This window comes from Nicotiana tomentosiformis, chromosome 12 (genome assembly GCF_000390325.3).
Source record: "Nicotiana tomentosiformis chromosome 12, ASM39032v3, whole genome shotgun sequence".
Classification (NCBI taxonomy): Eukaryota; Viridiplantae; Streptophyta; class Magnoliopsida; order Solanales; family Solanaceae; genus Nicotiana; species Nicotiana tomentosiformis.
This window is the reverse complement of record NC_090823.1, coordinates 28,486,058-28,494,935: the sequence shown is the minus strand read 5'-3', so window position 1 is coordinate 28,494,935 and position 8,878 is coordinate 28,486,058. Positions and strand designations below refer to the sequence as shown.

Genomic DNA, 8,878 nt, shown 5'->3' with positions numbered 1-8,878 from the left:
GTACCCCATCCAAATACACCAACAAGACCATAAACAAGATACGGACCTGCTCGAACTCTCAAAACGCATAAAACAACAACGAAATCAAGAATCGCACCCCAAAACCAAATTGAATCAAATTATGAACTTCAAGTTTTCAACTTGCTTCGAACGCGCCGAATCATACTTAGACTACTCGGAACGACACCAAATTTTACGTGCAAGTCTAAAACCAAGGCTCTGAATCCAAAACGGACCTCGCTAACACTAAAACCAACTTCAGCCCAAATTTAAAGAACTATAAAACCTTCAATGCGCCAACTTTCAACTTTATGTGTTGAAACGCTCCCAGGTCATCCGAAACCCGATCTGAACATACGTCCAAGTCCAAAATTATCATACGAACCTATAGGGACTGTCAAATCCCGGTTCCGAGGTCATTTACTGAAAATGTTGATCCAAGTCAAACTTAACCCTCTTAAGACAATAATAAGGAATCATGTGTTCTGATTTCAACCCGAACTAACCATCCCCGCAAGTCATAAAATAGTAAAAGCACATGCTGGGAGTCTTATTAAGGGAACGGGGATCTAGAAAGCAAAACAACTGGTCTAGTCATTACAGCATCAGTGACTGCCAAACTAGCCTTAACAAAATCTCCAAAACAATCTGAAACCCGTCTGAAACTCATCTGAATCACTCGGGATCCCGTCCGAATATACCAATAAGTCCCGTAACAAAACACGGATCTACTCGAGGCCTCAAATCACGCAACAACGTCGAAATTGCGAATTGCACCTCGAATCGAACTTATAAAATTTTAAATCTTCCAACTTACAAAATGCATTCCGAAACATATCAAATCAATCCGGATGGCTTCAAATTTTTCACATAAGTCATAAATGACATAATGAACATGTTCCAATTTACGGAATCGAAATCCGAACCCGTTATCAACAAGGTCAACCCTCGGTCAAACCTCTCAACCTTCAAAAACTTCAACTTTCCAATTTTCGCCAAAATGCGCCGAATTATCCTACGGGCTTCGAAATCTGGATGTACGCCTAAGTTCAAAATCACTATACGAAACTGCTCGAGACCTTAAGCCGTTGAACGGGACCTAAAATATATGTACCTCATTTTACACCACAAGTTCAAAAGTCTTCTCTCTTTTCTTAAACTCTGTGCCCAGTCAAATGTGTTCACATAAATTGAAACGGAGGGAGTAATATTTTTCGGCATTTAGATGATTGTTGTATTATTATACATAAAATTTCTCTCATTAATTAAATTTTATTATTTTTTCATAAAATAAATATTTAAATCATCACGTGTCATTATTAACGTGCAACACACGTTCATACATATTAGTTTTTTTAATACATCCCAAAATTAAAATAAAAACTTTTAGAATAGGCCGTCATTAATTGAAAGAAAGAATGATGGCGCTAAAAGTATCAGCTGTGACACGTAGTCTAACATTATCTGGTCTGGTTTTAATACATCACTACCCATGTGGTCGTCTTTGGAGGTATCCTCCCCTCATTTGCAACCCCATCAACCTCAAATTCCCCCTTCTTCTGTTTCTTCAACAAATTCGCAAACCCAATATGTAAAGCTTTAATTGTTACGTCTTCTCTTTGTTTCCTCTTTTGTTTATTCGTCTAACTCTGCTACTGTGCTTTAATTTCAGAGTTTATGAACTTAAGCAAGATGAAGATAAGAGTTGTTCAGCTCTTTGAACTTCAGCAAGACAAAGACTTCAAAGCATCATTTTTTGTCTTATCATCTATAGTAATATAATTGGTAAGCTTATTAGTTCTAATTAATTTAATAGCAGAACCATTTGGTAGAAAGCGTAGCTAAGGAAGCGAAGATCGTAGGTGTTGATCCAGCATATGATCTGGCTGTTCTTAAGCTGTTAAATCAACCTATTACTTATTGTTGTTGCCAATTGTCATTTTGTTACTAATTTATTCTCTATACTGGTCAGCTTTATACTGACAATTCTAATTTCTCCATCAAAAAGATTTTATATATTGGTCAGTGGAAGTAAACTATGACAAATATGATATTAACTAATCCTTCCATTCTATATTATATTATAGACACTTTTTGAGTGGGAATGGAAGTTAAGATATTAATTTGGTTTATACATTGTATTAGTGATTCTGGAAGAAAATATTAAAGTAATGGTCAAAAAGTTTGATGGAGAAAACATCATATCAAAGTGTTAATTTGAACAGTGTTAAGACATCTAATCACTCTGCCGCTGCTCTAAGACATCTAATCACTCTTCAACTTTAAGGATTACAAATATGCAATGAATATCTTCAATTTTCCATCTTAATTGGATTAATTCTCCTGCTGCTTATATCAAGAAATTTAAATGCCTCTTCTCAAGAAAGTCAAATGTGTTAGACTTGTATTTAAGATTCCAATGGTTTTTACTTTCTTACGGCCGCCAAATATAATGTACCTATAATTCTGAAATCAAACAGTTCTCTGAGAATGGGGCATGAATATTTTGAATTTATCGCAGGTTACCGATTACCATGTCATTGCTAAATTAGCTACTGATCAAAGTGGACTGCAGCATTGTAAGGTTTTCTGCATTCCTGGTGTTTTATCCCTTTGTTTTCTGTTCCTATCTGGATATTGAACCGCACTGCTCCATTTCAAGTCATTCTAATTTTAAAGGTTTCTATTCAGGTTTCTTTAGTAAATGCTAAAGGAGAAAGCATAGCTAAGGGAGCGAAGATCGTAGGTGTTGATCCAGCATATGATCTGGCTTTTCTCAAGGTGTTAAATCATAACTGTTCCATAATATGGTTTCCAATTGCTATTCTTATTTAATATCTATTTTGATCATCTTTATAAAGACAATTCTATTTACCCAAATTTCATGGTCGAAGAAAACTATGACACAGATGACATTACCTAACTCCTTCCGTTCTATTTTATATGACACTATTTGACTAGCTGCAAAATTCAAGTGATAGTAATTTTGTTCATAGTGATAGTCGACAAAAAGTAGCTAAAAACGTTTGTTTGGATCATTTAGATACAAATCTTAAGCAAGTAGCTAAAAACGTTATAGGATACTAAACATGAAAAAATGATGTGCAGAATAAAGTTGTCTAACAACTTTTGATATCTAAACATGCTGATTGGATTGAAGAGTCCCCTGGTTTTAGTTGTCTAATATTCAACTGCAGATTGACGTTGAAGGTGATGAAATAAAACCAGTCTCTGCTGGTACCTCCCATGGCTTACATGTAGGTAGGTCAAAATTGCTTTGCCATTGGAAATCCCTATGGATTTGAAAACAGGGATAATACTTATCTACAATTTATTTATACTTCAGAAAGATTTCCATGTGGAGACTCATTCTATGGTTTCATTCCCAGGGAAAAGCCTTTCTAGCATTTATTTTTCATGCATTTCTGCTAAACCTACTCAGTAGAGAACTTGTAATCTTCATTTCCTCTTAGGATGTAAAATGTTTCCTTTTCTATAAAAGGTCAACTCATTGCTTTTGCTGTATGTAATGTCATCTGATATAAATAAGGGAAATATTTTGTTCAACTCATAATGCTATATACTATCAACTCTCAAGAAAGTCAGCTTAGGCCTAGCCAAAAGGGAAGCAAAATCTTAAAACTGATTAAGTTGTTAAACTGATTTGCTCGTGTTTCTCCGTGCAATGGGAAAGGAAAAAAAAGAAAGAAGAAGCATAATCATGGGGGGAAATGGATATTATTGTAGTTTATCTGATTATTTCAAATATTACAGGTAGTTAGTGGATTAGGCAGGGAAATACGGCACCAAATGGAGCCGCCATTAAAGGACCTATTCAAACAGAGGCTGCCATTAATGTTGGTAACCATTTTTCCCATATAAGAGATTTACTGGTTGCGAGAAAAGTTTAGTGAATAGCACTATGGTCACCTCTGCACAATGCACTGTTTGGATAGGACGTAAGACATTGTTTAGAAGGCAAAAAGAGCAGAGCCAGTTAAATAATGTGGTTTACTTGAGCATGAGGTCAGGGCAGAATGCTGGTTTGATTCAATTTCTAATCGCTGAAGATGGTCAAAATAGATTACTTTTCCTTGTCTAAAACTCATTATTCATCAGGTTATGCATCTATGGGAAACTTAGTTTTGACCTATACTTACTACCTTATGCAGGGAATTCAGGTGGTTCATCTGGTCGTGTAATTGGTTTAAGTAAGGCAACCTCACCCGCAGCGGTAAAAAGTTCATTGCTTTTGTTGTTTCTAGAAATTAATTGATGTGGATATTGAAGCCCACAACTTAATGAAATGACGGAGTGCTGACTATATCAATAGCCTGTTGTTTGATTCATCTGGTTCGTTGCATGCTGACTATATTAATAGCCTGTTGCTTCTTTACACAGAACTTGTTAGTTCTTCTGCTATATGTTGATTCCAAATTTTAAAGTGATAACTGCTTAATTTTTCCACGAAGTGGAATCATCAAACGTATTAACAGTATCCTAAGCCAATATACTAGCTGTTAGAATTTTGGGGCCCATAGGATCTGATTCCCTGATCCCTCCCCTAGCAATTAGCCATATTTAACATATTTCCATGGGAATTCAAGAGAAGTTAATCGAAATCAATAATATAGTAAAATCTTGATAAAAATCCAACTTTTCAAACAAAGATTAAATGCTAAAGGGATTAAATTATAGATCAGTTCCAAACTAGGTGACAAAACAGGATAAGATTAAATCTAATCAAAATATCAAATTTCCCTGATAAAGCCTAATCACAAAGTTAGACCCTATTTATATTACAAAAGCTGTAGTTCACTCCTTTCTCCCTGGTGGCTCTTGGTTATTATGTAGATTGCCATCATTTTATGATTCATCCAAAGAACCTTTTGTCACCTACTGCGAAATTGCATTATCTGAAAGAAATTAGAGCTCAAACTTGTTTGATGCTGTAGAGTTGGATATTGAATCCGTTAACCTGTACCAGATATTTGACCATCTTCTAGTCATTTCAGTTACTTGATCTTAAATGAACTATATATTACTTTTCTTGCTGCCTCCAGGAGTTTAATACCTCTGGTCCTCATGAATATCTTATATACGGAGAAACTTACTATTAGGAAAAGATGAAATCTGAGTGAATTTCTTTCTAATTGCTTTAAGATTTCAAACATGCTGCAGGCTCCGGTATGTCCACAGGGGTTAACTTTTCCATACCAATTGACACAGTTGTACGGACCATGATCGTTTATGGAACAACATACATAGACAGATAATGAACATCTGACATCAAAAAGCTACTTCTGCACTAGTCAAAAAAAGGCTTTTCTTGGAGCTGGAGAAAGACCATGCTGTTAACTGCAATCCTTGTGGTGTTTAGTCCATATATGTATTTTATTTGGTTCTTGACTTCTTTCCTTTGGATTTTTTTTTTTTATAGCAAGCAATGCTCTTTGGAAGAAAAATTTGCAGTCACAAGCTGCTCATGTGTCACAATTCAGAAGTGGTAAATGCACAATTGAGAGGGTGTAGAAAGTGGTAATTACGACCATGCTCCCACCTTAGATCACTGAGTGATTCATGTAAGCAGTAAATGAAACACGTGAAGTTCCTGCAATCATGTAACATATACTACAAAGTAGACAAAACAATAACCAATCTAACATATAGTTGCTGCATTTCAAGACAATTTACAACTAGCTTGATCCTCCTGAGCCATTTACAGTTGGTCCACACAAAGCTAATATGGTTTATTATCAGTAAGAAGACCATACATCAGGCCACAACTATCAAAGCTAATACTGTGGTTTAGTATCAGTAAGAAGGCCATAGATCAGGCCACAACTATCAAAGCTAATATGAATTATACGTATTCCTCTACTTTTAACGAACTCTACCGCTAATAACGAATAATACACATCTGTAATTCAACTTTAGGGGAAAAGCTTGAATGGTATGAAATGGCTACCAAGAGTGTCACGACTGTGTGCGTTGAACATATCCCTCTTTGAAATCCAGTCAGTCGAAGCATCAAGAAAATTTTGTACGAAGGGGTGCTTAATCAAATCTTCTGCTGTACATCTTCTTTCATGCTTTCTTTCAAGGCATTTCTTTATGAAATCCATCGCAATAGCAGAAACATCGTTTGGGATTTTCGGATGCTTGCAAACAATATGCAATTCTAATCCATCCTCTTTTCCTTTGGCTTCGGCTTCAGACCAAACCATGGTTCCACTGATCATCTCACAAAGAATGCAGCCCAAGGACCAAATATCGCTGACTGGTTGAAAATTTCCCTTCTCTATAAACTCGGGGAGACATAACAGAGACTCTCTCCAAGATACATACAGCTTTTTAGGCAAGTTTTTTCTCCTTTCCTTAGTGCTGAACCGAAATCCGCCAACTTCAATCTATTATTTACTCCATTAGCATGAATTACAGCATTAGGAAAGACAAGAATGTTTTGGGGGTTTATATCACAATGAATATAACCTTTGCTATGAATATGAAGAATGGCCATTAAAATTTGGTAAGTGTAATAGGCTGCCTCTTCTTCAGAAATTTTCTTTCCCACCTTTGAATTCAATAAATCTCTAAGTGTCCCCCCTTGTGCAAATTCAAGCAGCAGATTATAGGTTCTTTTGCCATTTTCAAGGCTTTCGTCCTCACCAAAGCAATGAAGAATGTAGGGACAGCCCCTAAGCTCTTGCAAAATCTTCCCTTCCTTTCTCAGAGGAGAAGAGTATTGAAATTCAGACGATTTAACTGCAGCAAATGGGGGAGAACAGAAGTAAGAGGGATCCCCCATTGGTGAAGCAAAATATACCGAGCTTCCATAGAAACCGGTACCAACAACATAGTGTTTCTTCCAATGCAACATCTTTTCGCTTTCTTGATTATCCATCCTTCACTTTTTCTTTTAGGCTTAATTTCTTGATGAATGAATATGGCTTTCTTGATGAATGAATCACTTTCTTGATGACTGAATATGGCTTTCTTGATGACTGAATGACTCTCTGGATTTTTTTGAAGAAGAAGACTCGACAAACTAAAGAGAAGCTATTTTTTTATCAGATATGAAATATATATACACACTTACCCTACTCAAGTCCGAAATATGACACATTGGTAAGTCGTGTGGTCTATTGATGTGACTCTTTACATAGAAATTTCCCTTTTTTCTTCTCGAAAACACAAATATTTTGTTTAGATAAAAGTCAATCAAAACTTTATGTCATGATAAAATCTTATTTTCTAGTATTAAATTGAAAAGGTCCTTTTTCGTCAAAACTATTATATATGCTTAAGACATACTAAAAGGGAAGTCCTTTAGTTTCCACTAGTATAGTTTTTGTTACAAAGTTTTAAAGGGAAAATGGCCAACAATATTCATCTACTTTCGAATATTGTCTACACTTAATATTCGTTATACTATTCGGTTAAATTTATCGCTACCGTTATACTATCCAGTCAAATTTACTCTTACGATCAATAAATTTTTAAAAATTATTCCTTGATCTGTTAAGTAATCCAAAATCTCCTAATTTTCTTTTATTTAAATTATTTTTTATTCTTCTTGCTCCACTATTTTCAAAAATAATATTGATGTGAATACTAAAGGTACTACATTGTACAAATTATTTATGGATATTTTTAATTACCAATGCACCCACTTCTCTTTTTGTGATAATGGGTTTGAAATTGGTTCAAAATTTTATTTAATTTTCAACCATATACACACGGTAGAATTCAGTGGGTCTATTTATTGTGTATTATATGCAGTTGATCATCATGTATGTACATGAATATTCGAACATATTTTGTTATTGTCTGGTTTATTTAGAGTTCGATTGACTAGCTTAAGAGTGCACAATGTGTAGGCATATGATTAAAACAAAGTTGAATTCGACAATGTAAAGTCTCCAAGGAACTTCAACTTCTATCACTAATACTTGCAAAGTCTACATACCTTTGGTGCAACGAATTCATTAAAGTGGGGTAATGTAAATACTTTTGGAATTTAGACAAGCTACCTAATTTAGATTCTTTAATTTATTATACTTTGTTTACTAACCGTTGTACTATTTTAATATTTCTTTCTCTTATTGTTTTTCAATTAAAAAAACAGGTAAATGCTAATTACTTCAAAAATAGTGGATCAAGAAGAAGAATATGCGACTTAATTAAAATAATTTGGGAGATTCTGGGCCACCTAACGGACGGAGGGGTAATTTTTAAAAGTTTGCTGATAATAGGGGCAAATTTTGGCTGGATAGTATAACGGCATGGATAATTTATCCGAATAGTATAATGGAGATTAAATATATATAATATCCGAAAAGTATATTTGGCCCTTATCCCAATTTCAAATCCTTTTTCGTTCTAGCACCAACAAAGATGAAGGTACTACTAATAAAGAAGATCGCCTATTGTTAATTTTGCTCGTAGATAAAGAATATTCAAAAGAGCTTAAAAGGAGAACGTCAACTTAAATGTTTGAAAAAATATTTTTCATGTGAACTCATATTCCTCAAAACCCGACTTAAGCCGTGACCTCCGACCCCCTGATCTCCCGCTAGCCTCTCGCCACCTCTTCCCTTCCCTTTTTTTTTAAATATATTATTCCTTAAGTCCCATAAGTTTGATCCGGTAGAATTTGACTCATTTTCTCATTGAACCCTCTTAAGCCTTTTTGTTTAAGGGATGCCACACCCACCCTCCACTCAGACCCCTTTTCCCATAATATTTGCTTAGATTATATATAAATAAGAAAAAAATACTATTCACTCCATTTCAGTTTATATGAACCTATTTTATTTTTTGTCCATTCCAAAATGATTATTTCTAAATTTGAAAATAATTTAACTTAAACTTCCAA

The 8,878-nt window shown here is 34.7% G+C and overlaps 2 protein-coding genes and 1 long non-coding RNA gene across 4 annotated transcripts; 2 read left to right on the top strand and 1 right to left on the bottom strand.

Moving 5' to 3' along the window:
• The first annotated feature begins 1,449 nt into the window (after positions 1–1,449).
• On the top strand, positions 1,450–2,480 carry LOC104121699 (uncharacterized). 2 transcript variants are annotated; one of them, XR_691995.4, is made up of 3 exons: positions 1,450–1,591; positions 1,673–1,785; positions 2,226–2,480. It is a non-coding gene; the product is annotated as an uncharacterized lncRNA (long non-coding RNA). The 2 variants fall into 2 exon arrangements; XR_004503820.1 differs by having other exon boundaries at positions 2,233–2,251.
• Positions 2,481–2,497: 17 nt separating this feature from the next.
• Positions 2,498–5,689, top strand: LOC138902399 (protease Do-like 5, chloroplastic). Its single transcript, XM_070190263.1, has 5 exons — positions 2,498–2,584; positions 2,692–2,781; positions 3,198–3,261; positions 4,173–4,234; positions 5,182–5,689. The coding sequence occupies exons 1-5, from the start codon at positions 2,498–2,500 to the stop codon at positions 5,242–5,244; spliced, it is 366 nt and encodes a 121-aa protein (XP_070046364.1). The 3' UTR covers positions 5,245–5,689.
• A 244-nt stretch (positions 5,690–5,933) lies between these two features.
• LOC104099692 (mitogen-activated protein kinase kinase kinase 20-like) lies at positions 5,934–6,904 on the bottom strand. Its single transcript, XM_070190262.1, has 2 exons — positions 6,349–6,904; positions 5,934–6,211 (listed from the first exon to the last, which is right to left on the bottom strand). The coding sequence occupies exons 1-2, from the start codon at positions 6,902–6,904 to the stop codon at positions 5,934–5,936; spliced, it is 834 nt and encodes a 277-aa protein (XP_070046363.1).
• Positions 6,905–8,878: the final 1,974 nt, after the last annotated feature.

Excerpts from the sequence above, each read along its gene's own strand:
- LOC138902399 (XM_070190263.1), top strand. The coding sequence starts at position 2,498 with ATGAATATTTTGAATTTATCGCAGGTTACCGATTACCATGTCATTGCT. Across the intron at positions 3,262-4,172 it reads CTCCCATGGCTTACATGTAG|GGAATTCAGGTGGTTCATCT; the intron begins GTAGGTCAAAAT and ends TACCTTATGCAG. Across the intron at positions 4,235-5,181 it reads AGGCAACCTCACCCGCAGCG|GCTCCGGTATGTCCACAGGG; the intron begins GTAAAAAGTTCA and ends AACATGCTGCAG.
- LOC104099692 (XM_070190262.1), bottom strand. The coding sequence starts at position 6,904 with ATGGATAATCAAGAAAGCGAAAAGATGTTGCATTGGAAGAAACACTAT. Across the intron at positions 6,212-6,348 it reads AAAAACTTGCCTAAAAAGCT|CCGAAGCCAAAGGAAAAGAG; the intron begins GTATGTATCTTG and ends TTTGGTCTGAAG.